Source organism: Genypterus blacodes, unplaced genomic scaffold (genome assembly GCF_046128005.1).
Source record: "Genypterus blacodes isolate CSIRO-AG114 ecotype Tasmania unplaced genomic scaffold, CSIRO-AGI_Gbla_v1 ptg000117l_1, whole genome shotgun sequence".
In the NCBI taxonomy this organism is placed as follows: domain Eukaryota; kingdom Metazoa; phylum Chordata; class Actinopteri; order Ophidiiformes; family Ophidiidae; genus Genypterus; species Genypterus blacodes.
Genome location: NW_027466920.1, coordinates 304314 through 327967, shown reverse-complemented (window position 1 = coordinate 327967; position 23654 = coordinate 304314). Strand labels below are relative to the sequence as shown.

The 23654-nt window shown below is 43.6% G+C and overlaps 2 protein-coding genes and 3 long non-coding RNA genes across 18 annotated transcripts in view; 2 read left to right on the top strand and 3 right to left on the bottom strand.

Moving 5' to 3' along the window:
• The window catches only part of LOC143009796 (cell adhesion molecule CEACAM1-like), a 23767-nt gene extending 13235 nt beyond the window's left edge, over positions 1 to 10532 (bottom strand). For 2 of the 9 annotated variants that reach the window (XR_012964725.1, XR_012964726.1), the window contains exons 1-5: positions 10165 to 10526; positions 3587 to 3754; positions 3336 to 3461; positions 3091 to 3254; positions 2905 to 3001 (exon numbers count right to left, since the gene is read on the bottom strand). Coding sequence is in view for 7 of the 9 variants with exons in the window: in XM_076161873.1 (XP_076017988.1) it covers positions 2905 to 3001; positions 3091 to 3254; positions 3336 to 3461; positions 3587 to 3754; positions 10165 to 10237 (628 nt within the window). In the remaining 2 variants the exon portion in view is untranslated. Of the gene's footprint in view, positions 1 to 2904; positions 3002 to 3090; positions 3255 to 3335; positions 3462 to 3586; positions 3755 to 9318; positions 10137 to 10164 lie in introns of those variants that run through there. The other 7 variants (XM_076161873.1, XM_076161872.1, XM_076161870.1 and 4 more) reach the window with 4 other exon arrangements.
• LOC143009795 (titin-like) overlaps positions 2513 to 23654 on the bottom strand; it is a 28713-nt gene continuing 7571 nt past the window's right edge. The window contains exons 6-21 of one of the 5 annotated variants that reach the window (XM_076161868.1): positions 22435 to 22602; positions 22184 to 22309; positions 21936 to 22099; positions 21708 to 21804; positions 20436 to 20602; positions 20164 to 20260; positions 16417 to 16584; positions 16177 to 16302; positions 15930 to 16093; positions 15736 to 15832; positions 15553 to 15642; positions 13196 to 13359; positions 12865 to 12961; positions 12682 to 12771; positions 12136 to 12315; positions 11229 to 11244 (exon numbers count right to left, since the gene is read on the bottom strand). In XM_076161868.1, coding sequence (XP_076017983.1) covers positions 12173 to 12315; positions 12682 to 12771; positions 12865 to 12961; positions 13196 to 13359; positions 15553 to 15642; positions 15736 to 15832; positions 15930 to 16093; positions 16177 to 16302; positions 16417 to 16584; positions 20164 to 20260; positions 20436 to 20602; positions 21708 to 21804; positions 21936 to 22099; positions 22184 to 22309; positions 22435 to 22602 — 1958 coding nt within the window. In that variant the 3' untranslated portion in view covers positions 11229 to 11244; positions 12136 to 12172. Of the gene's footprint in view, positions 2569 to 11228; positions 11245 to 12135; positions 12316 to 12446; positions 12772 to 12864; positions 12962 to 13195; positions 13360 to 15552; positions 15643 to 15735; positions 15833 to 15929; positions 16094 to 16176; positions 16303 to 16416; positions 16585 to 20163; positions 20261 to 20435; positions 20603 to 21707; positions 21805 to 21935; positions 22100 to 22183; positions 22310 to 22434; positions 22603 to 23654 lie in introns of those variants that run through there. The other 4 variants (XR_012964723.1, XR_012964724.1, XM_076161869.1 and 1 more) reach the window with 4 other exon arrangements.
• On the top strand, positions 4723 to 8421 carry LOC143009772 (uncharacterized). Of its 2 annotated transcripts, XR_012964718.1 has the most exons (4): positions 4723 to 4871; positions 5414 to 5516; positions 6919 to 7063; positions 7318 to 8421. It is a non-coding gene; the product is annotated as an uncharacterized LOC143009772 (long non-coding RNA). The 2 variants fall into 2 exon arrangements; XR_012964717.1 differs by lacking the exon at positions 7318 to 8421 and having other exon boundaries at positions 6919 to 7150.
• On the bottom strand, positions 7885 to 9052 carry LOC143009773 (uncharacterized). The gene is made up of 3 exons (XR_012964719.1): positions 8813 to 9052; positions 8280 to 8395; positions 7885 to 8022 (listed from the first exon to the last, which is right to left on the bottom strand). It is a non-coding gene; the product is annotated as an uncharacterized LOC143009773 (long non-coding RNA).
• On the top strand, positions 9382 to 23654 carry LOC143009800 (uncharacterized). Its single transcript, XR_012964729.1, has 2 exons — positions 9382 to 9460; positions 23547 to 23654. It is a non-coding gene; the product is annotated as an uncharacterized LOC143009800 (long non-coding RNA).

Genomic DNA, 23654 nt, shown 5'->3' with positions numbered 1-23654 from the left:
CTAATCTCCTGTGTATTGACATCAGTTTACCCTATAGATTTCTTATTTTATGCACATTTACATGAATACACATATATATATCATTTTTTTTGAGACGAGGCACACGCTCCGTGTTTGACCTCTATCTATGTATTTAGCATCAATATTAGAGTTCCTGCTCTTACACACACATAATATGCAACACACTGACTTATCACTCATACACACACACAAACACACACTGACCTACTCTATTCTACTTTGAATCAATATTAGCTGCTTACCCGCGTTGTACCGCGCGCTGATTAAAAAGAGCGCGATCGTAATCCTCATCTTCATCATCATCATCTCCATCATTTATGAAATTAAATTAAATATCATTATAAAGTAAACGAGATGAAATCCTCCGAGCTCGCGCACAAAAATGTAGAGAAGTAGGAAATTGGCTATCACCTACTTCCTGTATGTAAGCGACAGTAAAAACAACTTCAAAACAACGACGTCATTTGCACATTAAAAAAAACAAAACGTTCCGTTATCTTTCTTTATGAACAAAATAAATAACTATTTGACTTTTTTCTTATAAATATGAAAGTCACATTACTTCACTACGTTTACTGAACAGGCGCGCGCGGTACCAAAGTCACTCACACACACGCGCAAGTCATGACGTTACCATTCCCAACTTTCATAAACGTGTCTCAGCCACAGTTTTAAACACAATTTATAGGTCATATAACCCAAACTCTAACTCTAAAACAACCTTTACCTGATACACGTTCACTTTTTAGTCATTCAGACCGGGAAATGCCTCAGAATTTGCAAATAAGGTTGGTGTAATTGTCACCTCGCATTATGCCCGCTAGATGTCGCCAGATACCGGGCCTGGATGTGACTGTGCCTCAGGCTGCTGGGAAATGTTACATTAATAAAGTAAAATCCACCTGCTTGTTACTTTGTCGATTTTTGGTGGTAATGTGGCAAACAAATGTTAATGCTTCCATTGTGAGCTTAGTGATCGAGAATTTCCACTCTACAAAGTCGGAAGGGCCGCGGACGACGAAGATAGGGGTAGATTCTAAAATCACACACACACAAAAGTTGCAGAGCGAGAGAGGGGAGGAGCCAAAATGTCAGAGGTCACCTGACAAAGTGTTTTCCCTTCTTCCTGTCGTTTACCACTTCATCTCCATCCATCCAGGAGGTGAAGATAGAGGGATTGGCTGGGTGTGTGTGTGTGTGTGTGTGTGTGTGTGTGTGTGTGTGTGTGTGTGTGTGTGTGTGTGTGTGTGTGTGTGTGTGTGTTTTCCCTCGGAATAGGTTGTTTGTACGTGTCTAAACTCCCTCTCTCCTCTCTTGTGGTCAGATCTCTTCATCTGTTCCACCCTGGGAATAAAAACTCACTCAGTGAACATTTATAAGGTTGATGTTAGGTTTCATACAGGACAAAAGACCATTTAGTTCTCGAATTCAAATATATTTTAAAAAGCAGTTTAAAAGGTACAAATAGATGTATTAAAAAGCCTTAATCTATACAAATACACACTCTCACACAGGTCATGATGGACTGATATAAGATGCGTCCACACAGTTGAAACATCAGGTTCAGATAACTTACAGGCCTTTGGGTCAACCTGGTTAAGTTGATATTTGGCGCCATCGAGTGGACAATGTGCAGCACAACCACAATCATAGAAGAACAAGTTACACTAAAGTCCTACCTAATGTTTTGACTAGAACAGAATACATGGCACTTATTTATCACATTTATCCAAAGTGCTTCACAGTGACGTCTCACTCACTCACAAGCTGGAGGAGTTACACAGTGTGTTGCTCAACGACACTTCATCAGGCCCAGAATCCAACTAGGAGACCTTCATATTCCCAGACCACTGCTCTACCATCCTCGGCTATTGGGGAAGGTAGAGCAGAGGTCTGCTGCAGTAAGAAGCAACCAAAAAGGTAAAAACATAGAACAGGATAGCGGTGATCATTCCAGGCCTTAGCCTCGGCCTGGGAGCGTGTGTGAAGACGCACACATTCACACATTCAAATGAGATGTGATGGACAGATGATGAAAGTGGAACACTGCTCAGTGGCTTTTGCACAACTCTCCAAAGTCATTCTAACAGGCCAACAAAGTGATTGATGAGGATGGCGACCTTCGTCTGTGCATGTTAAAAACAACAGTGGCTCTGATATCCCAGTGTTCTCCCAGTGTGGAACACGTCTCATCTCATCTCAGTCTGTTGGTTTCCTCAGCAGAGGAGGAATGAGTGGCGTCACCTAAACAGCACCAGCAGTGTATCGCCGTAACATTAACATCGTCTACATCAGAGAAAAAGAAGAAGAAGTGCCACAGTTTTAGCTCACTGCTCTGTGCTTCAATCCTCATTCCTCTTGGTTTAGCTTCACTCATGTTTGTTTGTTTGTTTGTTTGTTTGTTTGGTCCTATGGCAGAGCGTTTACCTGGAGTCTTCCTTTCTGCAGGTGCCTGAGGGCCATTGAGTTCATTATCGATGACTTTCGGCTTGACCAAATTGTCTACATCAACCACATTTTCTATATCGTCAGCAACGCCTGACCGACCTCAGAGGACTAGAGAAACTCCACTCAGACAAACGTCACAGAAACATCACCAAATATGACCAAAACCTAAAAAGATGAATGTGCCGAATAATGTAAACACAGTACTTCCTGGCTTCTCACCTGTTCTACGCTTGTATAGGAAAAATGCGACTGCCAACACCGCGACTGACAAGAAGACCGCGACCCCGAATCCGATCCCGATCCTGATCCCGATCCTGGTCTCGATCCCGACAGACAGGTCGTCTTCAACATCAACAATAATGAGCAGGTTAATAACAACAAGCACACAAAGATATTCAGACTCCAGACTGCACCACACTGAGCGCCATAACTCACTTGTCGTTTTAAACGGGTTGGCGATGCGTTCGCTTCTTTCCTCGCTGACATCGTTCTTCACAACACAGCTGAACTCACCATCATCACCGTGTTCCTCCTAGAAAGAGTCAAAGTGATCTCAGAATCATTCATCACCGCTTAAACACACACACACACACACACACACACACACACACACACACACACCTGAGTTATGGTGAGACTCTTGAGTGAAGAGATGGACGCCCGGTCACCTGAGCTCCAGTCGTAGGTGACCGGTTCTGCGTGTGTAGTGTCTCCATCACAGGTCAGCACGCAGCGTGTCAATGTCAGGTGACATGACCCGGACACGGTAGGTTTAGGGACAGGAGCTGTTGTTAGAGAGAATTAAAGGGTTCAAAAACATTCAAACACACAACCTCCAGCCTCCACACCGTGATTCCCCCACTTACACAGGACCGAGACATGAGTGCTGTCGGCGCCCTTGTCGTTGATCACTGCCTTGTACACGCCGCTGTCCTTCCAAGTCAGCGCTTTGATCATCAGGACCCCTGTGGTTCTGTTGAGCTCACATCGATCTTCAAACACACGGGTGAAGGTTAGAAACACAAAAACAAAACTCAGAGGGAATCCTGACCCCCCGTGACCCCCTCGACCCCTTCATTCATTCATTCATTCATTCACTGTTTACGCCTGGTTGTACCTTTGAAACGTTCGTAGACTGTAACCCCAGCGGCGTCCCAGTCCACGACTAACAAGCTTACAGACGCCCCGGTAAACGCCCACTCCCCACTTCTGATGACTTCGCTCCCAGCAGGTGGTCTGGGGTGAAGCGTGACCTCAGTTCCAACTTTCCTGGTCAGCGTCTGACCTGTGAGGACGGAGGAGAAGACGCATCGGGGAAAAATGTAGTGCCGTTGGTGTTTCCTTGCAACATGTACACACACCTTTGCTCTGATGTAGTTTAGCTCCAATATGATTCTAACGTCTGTGTTAGACATGGGTGTCAAACTCAACTACACAGAGGGCCAAAATACAAAACTGGGACTCAGTCGCGGGCCAGACTCCATATTTCTTGAAAAATGGACTACAGTTGTGCATGTTTACCCTTCTCTCTAGATATATGATGATCACCTTTTCATTTGGAAACATACTGAAGTTTAGCTTAAACATTCAATCTGGAACAAGCACAGCTTAATATTATAAATAGGCTCTTATTTTATCTTAATGCCCTTTATTGCTTTGCGTTATTCACTTTGCTGCTGTAACATGTGAATGTCCCCGTTGCGGCACGAATAAAGGATTATCTTATCTTATCTTATATCTTAAAACACATGACAAATGGATATTCAAATAAGAGATACACCAGTGGCATTCGTTACTTGTTTTTTTTTTTTAAATAAATAAAAGAAAATACTATGCCTCTCTCTATCTGTAACCTTTCAAGTTCATTTTCAATAGCAAACTTTTTTTTCCACAAGACAACCAAAACAATATAATTTCCTTCAATGAAAATCCAACAATTCAACTATTCACAGTCCATGCCTTGGAGTAGCAAGACAAAAGTGCATAAAGACTCAGAGGCTCAGTTTGCTTCACTCTGATGCACACAGATACGTGCTGCCGAACATAGAGAGCATTTGGGCAGCTTGGTACGGTGGCCGAGAACCGCCACCGCTGCAAATAAAAGAAGCGCTGCAAAAATAAAAAGCTGGTGCAAAAATAAAAAAGGCGATGCAAATAAAAGAAAGTCTGCAAAAAAGAAACGCTACTGCAAATAAAAGAAAGTCTGCAAAAATAAAAAAGTCGGTGCAAAAATAAAAACGGTGATGCAAATAAAAAAGCCACAACGGAAGTGGGTTACCGGGGACTGTTTTTGCCGATGCACCTGTGTGAGTAGAAGACGACGCCGACGCACCTGTGTGAGGAGAAGAAGACGGCGACGACGACGACGAGAAGAAACTACGAGTAGGAAAACGAACTAGAAAGTAAGTGAACATGATAGTGTTTAATGTCGCTACGTGTACTTTTTAATGTGTTATTTGGTTAGGCCAGGTAACCCCAGGTTTGAAGGTGAACTGGAGAATGCCGGTGTATTGTTAGCTTCGGCTAACACGGGGAGACCACTAACCAGATGTCAGTTTGACATCATAGCTGGAGTTTGAGTTATTGGATGACATCGTTTTGTTAGCGTGATGCCATCACACTCATTTATTTAAGTAGCTTCAGATTCAAACAGCTTCAGCAGCATTGGAGACACACTTTCTGGACCAACATCTGACTGTGACTCTGTGAGTGAGCTCGTTTTGTGGTGACTATCTACAGTGAAGACAGCTTATTACTGTCGTTGTTGTTGTTTGTATCATTAATAATCATGCTAACAATAATCTAAGGCGTGGGTAACAGAAGTTATGTGGATGAATGTGAAGTTTAAGCTGTGTGGGGTGGCCAGGGACCTTTGAGAAAGAACCATGACCATAATGTCAGATTGAATCCTAAACTTGACTGTTTTTGCTTTGTCATTTACCAGGTCATGTTTTGTCCATTCTGTGGGGTGAACCTTCCATCCGTCCTGGTATATTGTGGCTCATGCTGTAGAAATGTCAGGTTCCTAAGGAGTCTTCAAGATGAAGGTACATTTCTTTCTGACAGTTAATGAGGTTCTTAAACATGATGGATTGCTATGCTTTTTCAGAGAATATACTGTCTGTTAGTCATGAATATACCACTTCATATGGTGAAATCCATAACAGAGGCATGTGGAATACAATGAATTTGAAGACATGAAAAATTAAGAAAGTTTCTTAGTCTAGTAGGCTACTGATCCCTGTAAAAAAATCCTATGCAACAATTTTGAGTGTTTTGCACTATGCTACTTTTATATAAAGACATTTTCAATTAATTAACTTTAACGAGTGCATTGAATAGCTTGATTCCTCAATAACTAATCACTAACTACCATGTCACCCACACATGATAATCTTAACAATCTCATTTATTCACCTCTGTAAAAATTGAAAATGTTCATTATGCAGTTCATCATTTAGCCTCTAATATAGTGTCCTCCGTCCTACCCCTCAGGTCCTGAAGCTAGTACTCCAGTGGATGAACTTATCCAAAAATATTTCACAGAGGGCCATAGTTATGAAATAATAGTGGACTTACTGAAAACCAAACACAACACATCAGTCAGTTTTCGCAATCTACAAAAAAGACTAAAACATGCAAGCCTGACCAGAAGGATCAACTACACTCCAATTGCTACTGTGCAGGCAGCTATTTCCGAGGAGCTAAAGGGATCAGGCCAGCTTTTAGGGTATAGAGCGATGTTGCAGATTCTGAAACGGAAACACTCTCTTGTCGTCAGACAAGACGATGCACCTAATGGCAGAGCTGGATCCATGTGGAACAGAGAATCGCTGCAGACGTAGATTTGTTCGAAGGGCATATCATTCAATGGGACCAAACGAAACCTGGCACGTTGATGGGTATAATAAATTAAAACCTTTTGGAATTGGCATAAGTGGCTGCATTGATGGCTTCTCCAGAAAAATTATGTGGCTGAATTGTGGAAAGACGAACAACGACCCTTCAGTAATTGCTCAAAACTACATCAACTGTGTAGTTGAGCATGGAGTTTTTCCAAAGCGGCTCCGCACAGATTGCGGCACTGAAAATGGAATAATGGCCGCCATTCAATGTACCATGAGATCAGAGCATGCAGACGAGTTTGCAGGAGCTTAAAGCCACATGTATGGCACTTCAACATCCAACCAGCGGATTGAAAGCTGGTTCCGGAAACAAAGGTTTCTGTCACTTTTAATTCATTTATGTTTTACTTGACCCTGGATTATTGTATTTGCTGTATGCATTTATATTATTTCTCAGTTTAATGTATATTGCTGTGCTTTTTAAAGGAAAGGGTATATTGTAGTGAAATCTCCAAAAGGCATGAGTCAGTAGTAAGTGGACTTGTACATTAATCTAAACCTCTTGAAGAACGATGACCTGGATGAATTTGTGTTTTCTATCTAGGAGCCAATTTTGGATGGATCTGTTCAGTGACTTGAGGGAGAGGCATCTCTTCAATGGCAGCCCTGCAAACACAAAGTTCACCTCCTGGAGTCACCTTATTTATTATTAATTACGTAAAAACTGAAATAATGTGGTGCTCTAAAATGTGGGTACTTAACTGCACTTGAAAATATTTTGTAACATTTTGATTATAAAATTTAAGATTCACAATAAAGTTTTCCCTCATGTGCAATGCTTTCTCTAATATTTGATACTTAGTTTAACCTAAGATCATTGCTTGTCTTTGGGTCTCTGCATCCTTGTCCTGTAAGAAACTCTGGAGATAATTGTAATGACCATGAAAGTGAAACTTAATTGATGTGTTGCTCAGTGTGAACACTTTCCTGTACTTGCTCCTAGCAATTGTGGTTTCCCAGCATCTGCCCAAACCCTGAACCACATCACCAGCATCATGCCAGTGCCAGCAACTCCTGCTGGGGATGAGCATGAAACTCTTTTTGGAGAACTGCAACGACAGAGTGGTGTAAGAGCTCCTTTGCAGTGGGAATCAGCTGTAGAGAACTACATCACCCTGAAAAACATGGCTGGTCTGTAAAAATTTTAGGGACATATTTGTGTTGTGACAACACCAAAACAAACTTCTTTTTATGTGTTGTATTTGCTGCTGCTGTATATTGCTGCTGTCATTTTCTTCTCTCCCCTGTCATTTGGCAGAGGCTTTTGTCCAAAGCAACGTACAAATGTCTGTAATAAAGTTGTCTATGCCTGAAAAAATCTTAAAAAAAAAAAAAAAGAACAGTCTGTAGTTTTTTTATTTATTTTTTATTTAAAGAAACAAGCTGAAGCTGCAAGCACATTCCTGATATCAAATACAATAAAAATGTGCGGTCTTGACAACAGTCTAAAAATGAAATGTTTAATATAATGTACACAAACATGGATCTCTAGGTCAGAGCGTGACACATTCTTTTAAGTAGTTTAAGCCTTGATTGTGTGACAATATTTTCAGACAAGGCTAAGTGTGAACGATAGACTATGTTTCGGAGCTACAATTACCAGAGCTGCTGAATCAGTGCTTGACTCTCCATCTGCAGGTTCCCATATCTGGAAGTAAAAAACAATATATCAGTGAGCACTTCAAATTTGATTGACAGAACTAGAGCTGAACAAATTTGAACATAAATATTGAAGTTTGTAAAATATGTGTAGGCCAGGACACTGCAACATTTACTGTAATTTAAAATGCTATTTTGGCACGTTTCATCAGAAACATGGCTTCTATGTAAAATCTAGAAACATTTTCATTTTCAGACAGAACTTACAATATAATCAATGTAAGACACAACAAATGTGGCACTCACCAATGTATCAGCTGCACTGAATTCTGCAGAGCTTGGACTCATGATGATCACCTCTGAATCCGACAAAGTAGTTTCGGAGGCTGCTGGTGTCCACAAAAAGGACAATTCATTATGATCTGCAAAAAACAAACAAAAAAAACAAGTATCATTAGGTTGCTTTGGACTTAAATTGCATGAACATTTTAGCCGTCAGTTCAATACCTCAATCTGACATTATGGTCATGGTATTTTCACAAAAGTCCCTGGCCACCTCACACAGCTTAAACTTCACATTCATCCAAATAACTATTGTTACCCACGCCTTAGATTATTGTTAGCATGACTATTAATGATACAAGCAACAACAACAACGATAGTAATAAGCTGTAGCCGTCAGTTGCTTCCACTCTCGTTAGTGGTCTCCCCGTGTTAGCCGAAGCTAACAATACACCGGCATTCTCCAGTTCAACTTCAAACCTGGGGTTACCTGGCCTAACCAAATAACACATTAAAAAGTACACGTAGCGACATTAAACACTATCATGTTCACTTACTTTCTAGTTCGTTTTCCTATTCGTAGTTTCTTCTCGTCGTCGTCGCCGTCTTCTTCTCCTCACACAGGTGCGTCGGCGTCGTCTTCTACTCACACAGGTGCATCGGCAAAAACAGTCCCCGGTAACCCTCTTCCGTTGTGGCTTTTTTATTTGCATCACCGTTTTTATTTTTGCACCGACTTTTTTATTTTTGCAGACTTTCTTTTATTTGCAGTAGCGTTTCTTTTTTGCAGACTTTCTTTTATTTGCATCGCCTTTTTTATTTTTGCACCAGCTTTTTATTTTTGCACACCAGCTTTTTTATTTTTGCAGCGCTTCTTTTATTTGCAGCGGTGGCGGTTCTCGGCCACCGTAGCTTGGGGACGGAGTTGGGGAATTGTGTCGGGGATGAAACAGGTCATACTTTGACTTTGAGCGTCACTGAAGTTCAATCAGCTCCATTTGGAGGTTGGTAAGTGCGCGTTCCACGTCAACTGCAAACTGATTACTAAGCAGTCCAAACTTACATTTCTTGGCTTCAAAGTCGACAAATCGCCGGGTAAACTCGGCGCTGAGTCCGTAGAGTTATTCAGCAAACTGTGCACTTGGCAACACGGAGGTGGAGATCTGCTCTTTCATGGTTTGGCAGCACGGGAAATGGCTTTAAAAGTTTCCTTGCAGCATCCGAGTCTCCCACAGGAACAACTGGGTTTAAAAAGCCCTCACTGCAGCGTACATGTCTGTGATGACGCGGCCCCGCCCTGAAGCTGCAGGTTGAGCACACCAAGATGGCTCGTGAAGTCGCAGACAACGCACTCGCAGAGCATTCTGGGATGTGCAGTATTAGCGGTTTATGCGCTCTGTACCGGCGGGCCAGCTCTAATAGACATCTGGTATTATCTTGCGGGCCAAATATGTAAATACACTGCGGGCCTGAGTTTGACACCACAAGGAAGGGAGGAAGAAAAAAAGTTTGACGTCTTACACTGTAAGACATCAAACTTTTTTACTCTTCCTTCCTTTTGTTCTCATGCACTTATTTAGCCGAAGGGGCAACGCCTTGATTTCCGTTAGCTCTCAAATGACTTAAACGCACCTTAAATAAGTTAACTAATCTCCTGTGTATTGACATCAGTTTACCCTATAGATTTCTTATTTTATGCACATTTACATGAATACACATATATATATCATTTTTTTTGAGACGAGGCACACGCTCCGTGTTTGACCTCTATCTATGTATTTAGCATCAATATTAGAGTTCCTGCTCTTACACACACATAATATGCAACACACTGACTTATCACTCATACACACACACAAACACACACTGACCTACTCTATTCTACTTTGAATCAATATTAGCTGCTTACCCGCGTTGTACCGCGCGCTGATTAAAAAGAGCGCGATCGTAATCCTCATCTTCATCATCATCATCTCCATCATTTATGAAATTAAATTAAATATCATTATAAAGTAAACGAGATGAAATCCTCCGAGCTCGCGCACAAAAATGTAGAGAAGTAGGAAATTGGCTATCACCTACTTCCTGTATGTAAGCGACAGTAAAAACAACTTCAAAACAACGACGTCATTTGCACATTAAAAAAAACAAAACGTTCCGTTATCTTTCTTTATGAACAAAATAAATAACTATTTGACTTTTTTCTTATAAATATGAAAGTCACATTACTTCACTACGTTTACTGAACAGGCGCGCGCGGTACCAAAGTCACTCACACACACGCGCAAGTCATGACGTTACCATTCCCAACTTTCATAAACGTGTCTCAGCCACAGTTTTTAAACACAATTTATAGGTCATATAACCCAAACTCTAACTCTAAAACAACCTTTACCTGATACACGTTCACTTTTTAGTCATTCAGACCGGGAAATGCCTCAGAATTTGCAAATAAGGTTGGTGTAATTGTCACCTCGCATTATGCCCGCTAGATGTCGCCAGATACCGGGCCTGGATGTGACTGTGCCTCAGGCTGCTGGGAAATGTTACATTAATAAAGTAAAATCCACCTGCTTGTTACTTTGTCGATTTTTGGTGGTAATGTGGCAAACAAATGTTAATGCTTCCATTGTGAGCTTAGTGATCGAGAATTTCCACTCTACAAAGTGCACAAGGGCCGCGGACGACGAAGATAGGGGTAGATTCTAAAATCACACACACACAAAAGTTGCAGAGCGAGAGAGGGGAGGAGCCAAAATGTCAGAGGTCACCTGACAAAGTGTTTTCCCTTCTTCCTGTCGTTTACCACTTCATCTCCATCCATCCAGGAGGTGAAGATAGAGGGATTGGCTGGGTGTGTGTGTGTGTGTGTGTGTGTGTGTGTGTGTGTGTGTGTGTGTGTGTGTGTTTTCCCTCGGAATAGGTTGTGTGTACGTGTCTAAACTCCCTCTCTCCTCTCTTGTGGTCAGATCTCTTCATCTGTTCCACCCTGGGAATAAAAACTCACTCAGTGAACATTTATAAGGTTGATGTTAGGTTTCATAAAGGACAAAAGACCATTTAGTTCTCGAATTCAAATATATTTTAAAAAGCAGTTTAAAAGGTACAAATAGATGTATTAAAAAGCCTTAATCTATACAAATACACACTCACACAGGTCATGATGGACTGATATAAGATGCGTCCACACAGTTGAAACATCAGGTTCAGATAACTTACAGGCCTTTGGGTCAACCTGGTTAAGTTGATATTTGGCGCCATCGAGTGGACAATGTGCAGCACAACCACAATCATAGAAGAACAAGTTACACTAAAGTCCTACCTAATGTTTTGACTAGAACAGAATACATGGCACTTATTTATCACATTTATCCAAAGTGCTTCACAGTGACGTCTCACTCACTCACAAGCTGGAGGAGTTACACAGTGTGTTGCTCATTCATGCACATTCACACATTCAAATTAGATGTGATGGACAGATGATGAAAGTGGAACACTGCTCAGTGGCTTTTGCACAACTATCCAAAGTCATTCTAACAGGCCAACAAAGTGATTGATGAGGATGGCGACCTTCGTCTGTGCATGTTAAAAACAACAGTGGCTCTGATATCCCAGTGTTCTCCCAGTGTGAAACACGTCTCATCTCATCTCAGTCTGTTGGTTTCCTCAGCAGAGGAGGAATGAGTGGCGTCACCTAAACAGCACCAGCAGTGTATCGCCGTAACATTAACATCGTCTACATCAGAGAAAAACATTCCACTTCACTTCTCACTTCAGATCCTTTGGCTTGGGGCTCTGACACACAGCTACATCTGCTGTCCACTACCGGATCTTAAGCCTTTAGTTTGACAAATACAAACACACAAATGATGTTTCTAACCTCCTGGTGTGCTTTGGATGGTGTTCTCTCTATATTGTTAGACTCTCTCTCTGTCTGAGGATTTGTCTACATTCCCTTGATCATTCTGGGATTCTCCTTGAGCGCTGTCCTTTGGTCTTGGTCTTCCGATTGGCCCTCCTGTTGGCCCTCCTGTTGGGCTCTCCAGCAACGGGACATCCTCTGTGAAACAATAGAAGAAGTGCCACAGTTTTAGCTCACTGCTCTGTGCTTCAATCCTCATTCCTCTTGGTTTAGCTTCACTCATGTTTGTTTGTTTGTTTGTTTGTTTGGTCCTTTAGCAGAGCGTTTACCTGGAGTCTTGTCTTCTGCAGGTGCCTGAGGGCCATCGAGTCTATTACCGATGCCCATCAGCTGGACCTCATTGTCTTTATTGGCAACATCTCCTGACAGCAGCGTAAAACCGACCTAAGAGGACTAGAGAAACTCCACTCAAACAAACGTCACAGAAACGTCACCAAATATGACCAAAACCTAAAAAGATGAATGTGCCGAATAATGTAAACACAGTACTTCCTGGCTTGTCACCTGTTCTACGCTTGTATAGGAAAACTGCGACTGCCAACACCAAGACTGACAGGAAGACCCCGACCACGAGTCCGACAGACAGGTTGTAGTCTTCAACATCAACAATAATGAGCAGGTTAATAACAACAAGCACACAAAGATATTCAGACTCCAGACTGCACCACACTGAGCGCCATAACTCACTCGTCACTTTAAACGGGTTGGCGATGCGTTCGCTTCTTTCCTCGCTGACATCGTTCTTCACAAAACAGCTGAACTCACCATCATCACCGTGTTCCTCCTAGAAAGAGTCAAAATGATCTCAGAATCACCGCTTAAACACTCTGTCTGTCTGTCTGTCTGTCTGTCTGTCTGTCTGTCTGTCTGTCTGTCTGTCTGTCTGTCTGTCTGTCTCTCTCTCTCTCTCTCTCTCTCTCTCTCTCTCTCTCTCTCTCTCTCTCTCTCTCTCTCTCTCTCTCTCTCTCACTCACACTCACACTCACACACACACACACACACACACACACACACACACCTGAGTTATGGTGAGACTCTTGAGTGAAGAGATGGACGCCCGGTCACCTGAGCTCCAGTCGTAGGTGACCGGTTCTGCGTGTGTAGTGTCTCCATCACAGGTCAGCACGCAGCGTGTCAATGCCAGGTCACATGACTTGGACACGGTAGGTTTAGGGACAGGAGCTGTTGTTGTTAGAGAGAATTAAAGGGTTAGAAACATTCAAACACACAACCTCCAGCCTCCACACCGTGATTCCCCCACTTACACAGGATCGAGACCTGAGTGCTGTCGGCCCCCCAAGTGGGACCATATCTAAGATTTACAGCCGTATTCTGGCCCTCGGGGACCTATCTAACTCGAAAACATGGGCTGCTTGGGAGACTGAACTCGAACTCCATCTGGACATAGACTGGTGGGACGATATCATACGCAATCTGCATACTGCCTCATCCTGTGCCTGTCTCGCTCTCATCCAGTTCAAGGTCGTGCACAGGGTCAACTTCTCTAAATCCAGATTGGCCGAAATGTACACAGACGTAGATGACAAATGTAATAGATGTTCGATGCCTCACTGTCACTTAAACCACTTGTTTTTCTTTGCCCCAGGCTCTTCAACTACTGGGCGGGTTTCTTCAACATACTGTCCACCATATTGGGAATACAAATTCTACCCTCCCCTTACATTGCCCTATTGCAAATGCACTATGAGGAACCACACTGATAAATTCTATCAGAGATGGCAACCTTTCCTCTCCTATTTCACAGATCTACAGGCTATGCCAGACCAGTGACTGAATACCAGAACACAGATCAGTTCCTTTTTATTTTATCTTATCATTTTATTTTGCATTTCAGGCAGTCCAGGACGGGGGTGTGTGAATGCAGGGTTGTATGACTGTGGGGGTTGGGTGGGGTTTCGGGCAGGGATGCAATCTCTCTGGTTCTTTCCTTTCCTGTTTGTTTCTCCCCCTATCTCTCTCTCTCACAACCTATGATGCGATTTGTACTAGCCTACATTGCTGTTTGACATCATCCTGTAAGTTCTGTATGTACCCTATGACATCACTGCAACTCCAGCCCACTGGTACTCTACCTCAGGGTCTATGTATAAAGTTCAACAACAATAGTAGGGATATCACAACCTTCCTCCCTTCTCTCTCTCTCTCTCTCTCCTCTTTCCCCTCTTTCTATGTAAAAAATGATCTCCAAAATACCCTACACCTGTATGCACAATGTCATGTACAATATGTTTCAATAAAAACAAACTGCAAAAAAAGAAATATGATTCTAACGTGTGTATTAGACTGGAGGACATTCAATGCCTTTTTTTCTCTCCCTTCCTTTTCTTCTTCTGCACTTATTAACGCCTTGATTTCTGTTAGCTCTCAAATGACTTAAACGCACCTTAAAGAAGTTAACTAATCTCCTTAAGGCTGTGTTGACATCTGTTTAGCCATTAGATTTCTTATTCTAAGCACATTTACATGAATATACAACATTGTGAAACGAGGCACACAAGCCCTGTTTGACCTCTATCTATGTATTTAGCGCCAATCCTGTATCCTGCTCTTACACACACACACACACACACAATATGCGACACATACTCCCTTATCACTCATACACAGTGTGACGTCATGAGGGGCTGATCCTCGGAGGATGGAGATGTTCCCCCCCGGTTGGTGCCACACCTGGGGCGCATCAGAGGGTAATCACAAGGAGAGCACAAAGGACGGCTGATTGGGAGATCCCAGGGAGAAGTCAGAGAGATCCCAGGGAGAGAGAATTTAGGCCGAAGACAGAGAGAGCACCGAGGACCGAGATTCGGCAAGAAGACTCGCTGCTGGCCGAAAAGGAGAGGAGGCCAGAGCTGGGGCCGGTCCTCGACGGTGATGCGAACGCCTGATACTTATTATACTTTGATGGTTATGGACAGAGCTTACCTTGTGTACAAGGGCACCTTTTGTTAAGCCAATTAAAACCTTGTTCATGCCGAAAACCTCTTTGAATTGTAGGTTTGGACACCAGAGCACTGCCTGAAACAGACATCTGGGGGGAACAGCCCCTCACGGTGTCACAACACACACACACAAACACATCTACTCTATTTGACTTTATTCTTATAAATATAAAAGTCACTATACCTCACTATGGTTACTGAACAGGCATGCAGGATGGCCATCGTGTTCATTAAGGATGTCTGCCAGGTAGTTCCAAATTAGCCACAAATTCTGTAACGTCTAACCGATCTGAGAGGACGGGAGAAACGCCACCCAAACACAGAAATGTGACAGAAACGTCACCAAATATGACCAAAACCTATAAAAAGATGAATGTGTCGAATAATATAAACACAGTACTTCCTGGCTTCTCACCTGCTCTACGCTTGTGAAGGAAAACTGGGACTGCTAACACCGCCACTGATAAGAAGACCCCGACCCCGACTAAGACAGACAGGTTGTAGTCTTCAACATCAACAATAATGAGCAAGTTCATAACAACAAGCACACTAAGATATTCAAACTCCAGACTGCACCACACTGAGCGCCATAACTCACCCGGCCTTCTAAACCGGTTGGCGAAGCGTTTGCTGCTTTCCTCGCTGACATCGTTCTTCACAACACAGCTGAACTCACCATCATCACCGTGTTCCTCCTAGAAAGAGTCAAAATGATCTCAGGATCATTCATCACCGCTTATACACACACACACTCTCTCTCTCTCTCACACACACACACACACACACACACACCTGAGTTATGGTGAGACTCTTGAGTGAAGAGATGGACGCCCGGTCACCTGAGCTCCAGTCGTAGGTGACCGGTTCTGCGTGTGTAGTGTCTCCATCACAGGTCAGCACGCAGCGTGTAAATGCCAGGTTACATGACTCAGACACGGTAGGTTTAGGGACAGGAGCTGTTGTTGTTAGAGAGAATTAAAGGGTTAAAAACATTCAAACACACAACCTTCAGCCTCCACACCATGATTCTCCCACTTACACAGGACCGAGACATGAGTGCTGTCGGCGCCCTTGTTGTTGATCTCCGCCTTGTACATGCCGCTGTCCTTCAGAGTCAGAGCTTTGATCATCAGGACCCCTGTGGTTCTGTTGAGCTCACATCGATCTTCAAACACGGGTGAAACACAAAACAAACCTCAGAGGGAATCCTGACCCCCCGTGACCCCCTCAACCCCTTCATTCATTCATTCATTCATTCACCGTTTACGTCTGGTTGTACCTTTGAAACGTTCGTAGACTGTAACCCCATCGGCGTCCCAGTCCACGACTAACAAGCTTACAGACGCCCCGGTAAACGCCCACTCCCCACTTCTGATGACTTTGCTCCCAGCAGGTGGTCCGGGGTGAAGCGTGACCTCAGCTCCTACTTTCCTGGTCAGTGTCTGACCTGTGAGGATGAAGGAGAAGACGCATCGGGAAAAAAAAGTGACTCCACTATTTAGATTTGCGCCTACTGATTGATTGATAAGTTCTGAGCCAGAGAGTGTAGACCTCAGAGGTGCCGTTGGTGTTTACTCGCAATAAGTACACACTTTGATCACACACGGCTTTGCTCTGATGTACAGCTTAGCTCTAATATGATTCTAACGTCTGTGTTAGACTGGAGGACTCACGTTGGGATCTGAACCATTCAATGCCTTTTTTTCTCTCCTTCCTTTTCTTCTTCTGCACTTATTTAGCCGAAGGGGCAACGCCTTGATTTCTGTTAGCTCTCAAATGACTTAAACGCACCTTAAAGAAGTGAACTAATCTCCTTAAGGGTGTATTGACATCAGTTTACCCTTTAGATTTCTTATTTTATGCACATTTACATGACAACATATACATTTAACATATACAACACACACACAAACACAAACTGATCTAACTGATCAATATTAGCTACCTACCTGCGTTGTACCGCACGCTGATTAAAAGGAGCGCGATCGTAATCCTCATCTTCATCATCATTATCATTTATGACATTAAATATAATCTCATTATAAAGTAAACGAGATGAAATCCTCCGCTCTGAGATCGCGCACAAAAATGGAGATAAGTAGCAAACAAACTTCAAAACAACGACGTCATTCGCATATTTAAATAAAAAACGTTCCGTCATCTCTTTCTATATGAACAACTATTTGACTCTTTTGTTATAAATATGAACGTCACTATACTTCACTAGGTTTACTGAACAGGCGCGCGGTACCAAAGTCACTCACACACACACACGCACGTCATGACGTTACCATTCCCAACTTCTATAAACGTGTCTCAGCCACCGTTTTTATCCACAATTTATAGGTCATATAACCCAAACTCTAACTCTAAAACAACCTTTACCTGATACATGTTCACTTTTTAGTCATTCAGACCGGGAAATGCCTCAGAATTTGCAAATAAGGTTGGTGTAATTGTCACCTCGCGTCATGCCCGCTAGATGTCGCCAGATACCGGGCCTGGATGTGACTGTGCCTCAGGCTGCTGGGAAATGTTACATTAATAAAGTAAAATCCACCTGCTTGTTACTTTGTAGATTCTTAGTGGTAACGTGGCAAAAAAAAAGGTTAATGCTTTCATTGTGAGCTTAGTGATCGAGAATTTCCACCGCGGACGATGAAGATAAGTGTAGATTCTAAAATTACACACACAAACGTTGCAGACAGAAAGGGGAGGAGCCACAATGTCAGAGGTCACCTGACGAAGTGTTCTGATCTTTTTCCTTCTTCTCGTCGTTCACCACTTCATCTCCATCCACCCAGGAGGTGATACTAAGATACTTTATTAATCGTCGTTTTGCATGCAATTCACAGCAAATCGCACACAATTGAAATTTATCTTAACCACACACACACAAACACACGTGTGTGCGTGATCTCTCAGAATAGGTTGTGTGTCTCTCTTGTGGTCAGATCTCATCTGTTCCACCCTGGGAATAAAAACTCACTCAGTGAACATTTATAAGGTTGTTAGGTTTCATAAAGGACAAAAGACCATTTAGTTCTCGAATTCAAATATATTTTAAAAAGCAGTTTAAAAGGTACAAATAGATGTATTAAAAAGCCTTAATCTATACAAATACACACTCTCACACAGGTCATGATGGACTGATATAAGATGCGTCCACACAGTTGAAACATCAGGTTCAGATAACTTACAGGCCTTTGGGTCAACCTGGTTAAGTTGATATTTGGCGCCATCGAGTGGACAATGTGCAGCACAACCGCAATCATAGAAGAACAAGTTACACTAAAGTCCTACCTAATGTTTTGACTAGAACAGAATACATGGCACTTATTTATCACATTTATCCAAAGTGCTTCACAGTGACGTCTCACTCACTCACAAGCTGGAGGAGTTACACAGTGTGTTGCTCAACGACACTTCATCAGGCCCAGAATCCAACTAGGAGACCTTCATATTCCCAGACCACTGCTCTACCATCCTCAGCTATTGGGGAAGGTAGAGCAGAGGTCTGCTGCAGTAAGAAGCAACCAAAAAGGTAAAAACATAGAACAGGATAGCGGTGATCATTCCAGGCCTTAGCCTCGGCCCGGGAGCGTGTGTGAAGACGCACACATTCACACATTCAAATGAGATGTGATGGACAGATGATGAAAGTGGAACACTGCTCAGTGGCTTTTGCACAACTCTCCAAAGTCATTCTATCAGGCCAACAAAGTGATTGATGAGGATGGCGACCTTTGTCTGTGCATGTTAAAACAACAGTGGCTCTGATATCCCAGTGTTCTCCCAGTGTGGAACACGTCTCATCTCATCTCAGTCTGTTGGTTTCCTCAGCAGAGGAGGAATGAGTGGCGTCACCTAGACAGCACCAGCAGTGTAACATTAACATGGTGAGGCGGTGGCTCAGTGGGTAGTGCTTCCGCTTGGGAACCGGAGGGTCGCCGGTTCCAGCCCCTGCCGAGGTGCCCCTGAGCAAGGCACTGAACCCTCAATTGCTCCCCCCTCTGCGAAGGGTGGTAATGTAATGTAAGTCGCTTTGGATAAAAGCGTCTGCCAAATGATCGTAATGTAATGTAATGTAACATCGTCTACATCAGAGAAAAACATTCCACTTCACTTCTCACTTCAGATCCTTTGGCTTGGGGCTCTGACACACAGCTACATCTGCTGTCCACTACCGGATCTTAAGCCTTTAGTTTGACAAATACAAACACACAAATGATGTTTCTAACCTCCTGGTGTGCTTTGGATGGGGTTCTCTCTATATTGTCAGAATCTCTCTCCCTCTAAGGATTTGTCTACATTCCCTGGATCATCTTCTGCATCTGGTCCTCTGATTGGCTCTCCTGTTGGCCCGCCGCTTGGGCCTCCTGTTGGCCCTCCTGTTGGGCTCTCCAGCAACGGGAAGTTCTCTGTGAAACAATAGAAGAAGTGCCACAGTTTTAGCTCACTGCTCTGTGCTTCAATCCTCATTCCTCTTGGTTTAGCTTCACTCATGTTTGTTTGTTTGTTTGTTTGTTTGGTCCTTTGGCAGAGTGTTTACCTGGAGTCTTCCTTTCTGCAGGTGCCTGAGGGCCATTGAGTTCATTATCGATGACTTTCGGCTGGACCTGATTGTCTACATCAACCACATTTTCTGGATCGTCAGGAACGCCTGACCGACCTGAGAGGACAGGAGAAACTCCACTCAAACAAACGTCACAGAAACATCACCAAATATGACCAAAACCTAAAAAGATGAATGTGCCAAATAATGTAAACACAATACTTCCTGGCTTCTCACCTCTTCTACGCTTGTATAGGAAAACCGCGACTGCCAACACCAAGACTGACAGGAAGACCCCGACCACGAGTCCGATCCAGATCCCCTTCCTGATCCCGATCCCCATCCCGATCCTGATCCCGATCCCGACAGACAGGTCGTCTTTAACATCAACAATAATGAGCAGGTTAATAACAACAAGCACACAAAGATAGTCAGACTCCAGACTGCACCACACTGAGCGCCATAACTCACTCGTCACTTTAAACGGGTTGGGGATGCGTTCGCTTCTTTCCTCGCTGACATCGTTCTTCACAACACAGCTGAACTCACCATCATCACTGTGTTCCTCCTAGAAAGAGTCAAAGTGATCTCAGAGTCATTCATCACCGCTCACACACACACACACACACACACACACACACACACACACACACACACACACACACACACACACACACACACACACACACACACACACACACACACACACACACACACACACACACACACACACACACACACACCTGAGTTATGGTGAGACTCTTGAGTGAAGAGATGGACGCCCGGTCACCTGAGCTCCAGTCGTAGGTGACCGGTTCTGCGTGTGTAGTGTCTCCATCACAGGTCAGCACGCAGCGTGTCAATGCCAGGTCACATGACCAGTACACGGTAGGTTTAGGGACAGGAGCAGCTGTTGTTAGAGAATCAATGAATATTTACTGCAAATCAAAGCTGACTTTTGCTGTTGCCTTTTAGATACAAGTTCAGAAATGCGCGGCTTCACCTTGGCAAGTGCCACTCTCATATCATTTTCGCAGCAAAGTCTGTTCCCTTTCTTGGTTTTCATGTCTACCATCCTCGAAAAAGGATTGCTCGCAAAGATACCTTGCAGCAAACGTATCTGAGTATCTCAAGGGCATTCTTAGCAATAAGAGGGTATGGTACGGTTTGGTGACACCAAAACGTTGAGAGCGTTGTTGTTCTGAAGAGTTGCTGTTGAAGCTGGCTCTGCTGAAGTTCAATGATTTCGTCGAGGTATTCATCGTCGACATCTGCTGTCGCAACACTAAACGTGAACGGCTGTCTCACCCATGCTGGATATGACTCTCTGGTGGGGAAGTATCCGTCGAGAGACTTTGCGAGCTCATCCAAGTGCACGGCAATTGCTTGCTTCAGCTCCCCAGGTGCAGAAAGGTCTCCAATTCCAGACACGTCACCGATCTTACTTACACAGTCGTCCAGCAGGGGAAAGTTTGCAAAGGTTATTCTCTGTTCGTTGTTTTCATAAAGGTAGCGTTTTTTTAAATGCATTCAGGTTTTCTTCCGCTTCGATGATGTTAACTCCACCGCCCTGACTTCACATCGGGTGCCTTGGTTGTTGTTGTAAGACATAAAATATCTTCCTTTATCACGTTGTCTTTCATACAGCGCACAAATACAACAAGCTGGCTCAGATTGGAAACATCCGTTGTCTTGCTGAGCTGGAGGCTGAATTTTGCTGGGCTTGAAATCAGATCTGCAACTACTTGATCCAAGATGTCATCGCTCATGTCGTCTATTCTGCTGCTGATAGTGTCATTTGAAAGAGGAATTTGGGATAACTTAACCTGGCTTCTCACCTGCTCTATGCTTGTATAGGAAAACTCTGACTGCCAACACCGCGACTGACAAGAAGACCCCGACCCCGACAGACAGGTTGTAGTCTTCAACATCAACAATAATGAGCAGGTTAATAACAACAAGCACACAAAGATATTCAGACTCCAGACTGCACCACACTGAGCGCCATAACTCACTCGTCGTTTTAAACGGGTTGGCGATGCGTTCGCTTCTTTCCTCGCCGACATCGTTCTTCACAACACAGCTAAAATCACCATCATCACTGTGTTCCTCCTAGAAAGAGTCAAAATGATCTCAGAATCATTCATCACCGCTCTCTCTCTCACACACACACACACACACACACACACACACACACACACACACACACACACACACACACACACACACACACACACACACACCTGAGTTATGGTGAGACTCTTGAGTGAAGAGTTGGACGCCCGGTCACCTGAGCTCCAGTCGTAGGTGACCGGTTCTGCGTGTGTAGTGTCTCCATCACAGGTCAGCACGCAGCGTGTCAATGTCAGGTGACATGACCCGGACACGGTAGGTTTAGGGACAGGAGCTGTTGTTGTTAGAGAGAATTAAAGGGTTCAAAAACATTCAAACACACAACCTCCAGCCTCCACACCATGATTCCCCCACTTACACAGGACCGAGACATGAGTGCTGTCGGCGCCCTTGTTGTTGATCTCTGCCTTGTACACGCCGCTGTCCTTCCAAGTCAGCGCTTTGATCATCAGGACCCCTGTGGTTCTGTTGAGCTCACATCGATCTTCAAACACACGGGTGAAGGTTAGAAACACAAAAACAAAACTCAGAGGGAATCCTGACCCCCCGTGACCCCCTCGACCCCTTCATTCATTCATTCATTCATTCACTGTTTACGTCTGGTTGTACCTTTGAAACGTTCGTAGACTGTAACCCCAGCGGCGTCCCAGTCCACGACTAACAAGCTTCCAGACGCCCCAGTAAACGCCCACTCCCCACTTCTGATGACTTCGCTCCCAGCAGGTGGTCCGGGGTGAAGCGTGACCTCAGTTCCTACTTTCGTGGTCAGCGTCTGACCTGTGAGGACGGAGGAGAAGACGCATCGGGGAAAATGTAGTGCCGTTGGTGTTTCCTTGCAACATGTACACACACCTTTGCTCTGATGTAGTTTAGCTCTAATATGATTCTAACGTCTGTGTTAGACAGGGGTGTCAAACTCAACTACACAGAGGGCCAAAATACAAAACTGGGACTCAGTCGCGAGCCAGACTCCATATTTCTTGAAAAATGGACTACAGTTGTGCATGTTTTCCCTTCTCTCTAGATATATGATGATCACCTTTTCATTTGGAAACATACTGAAGTTTAGCTTAAACATTCAATCTGGAACAAGCACAGCTTAATATTATAAATAGGCTCTTATTTTATCTTAATGCCCTTTATTGCTTTGCACTATTCACTCTGCTGCTGTAACATGTGAATGTCCCCGTTGCGGCACGAATAAAGGATTATCTTATCTTATCTTATATCTTAAAGCACATGAGAAATGGATATTCAAATAAGAGATACACCAGTGGAATTCGTTACTTGTTTTTTTTTTAAATAAATAAAAGAAAATACTATGCCTCTCTCTATCTGTAACCTTTCAAGTTCATTTTCAATGGCAAACTTTTTTTTCCACAAGACAACAAAACAACCAAAACAATATAATTTCCTTCAATGAAAATCCAACAATTCAACTATTCACAGTCCATGCCTTGGAGTAGCAAGACAAAAGTGCATAAAGACTCAGAGGCTCAGTTTGCTTCACTCTGATGCAAACAGATACGTGCTGCCGAACATAGAGAGCATTTGGGCAGCGTGGGGACGGAGTTGGGGAATTGTGTCGGGGATGAAACGAGGAAACGGCTTTAAATGGCTTTAAAAGTTTCCTTGCAGCATCCGAGTCTCCCACAGGCCAAGATGGCTCGTGAAGTCGCAGACAACGCACTCGCAGAGCATTCTGGGATGTGTAGTATTAGCGGTGCATGCGCTCTGTACCGGCGGGCCAGCTCTAATAGACATCTGGTATTATCTTGCGGGCCAAATATATAAATACACTGCGGGCCTGAGTTTGACACCACAAGGAA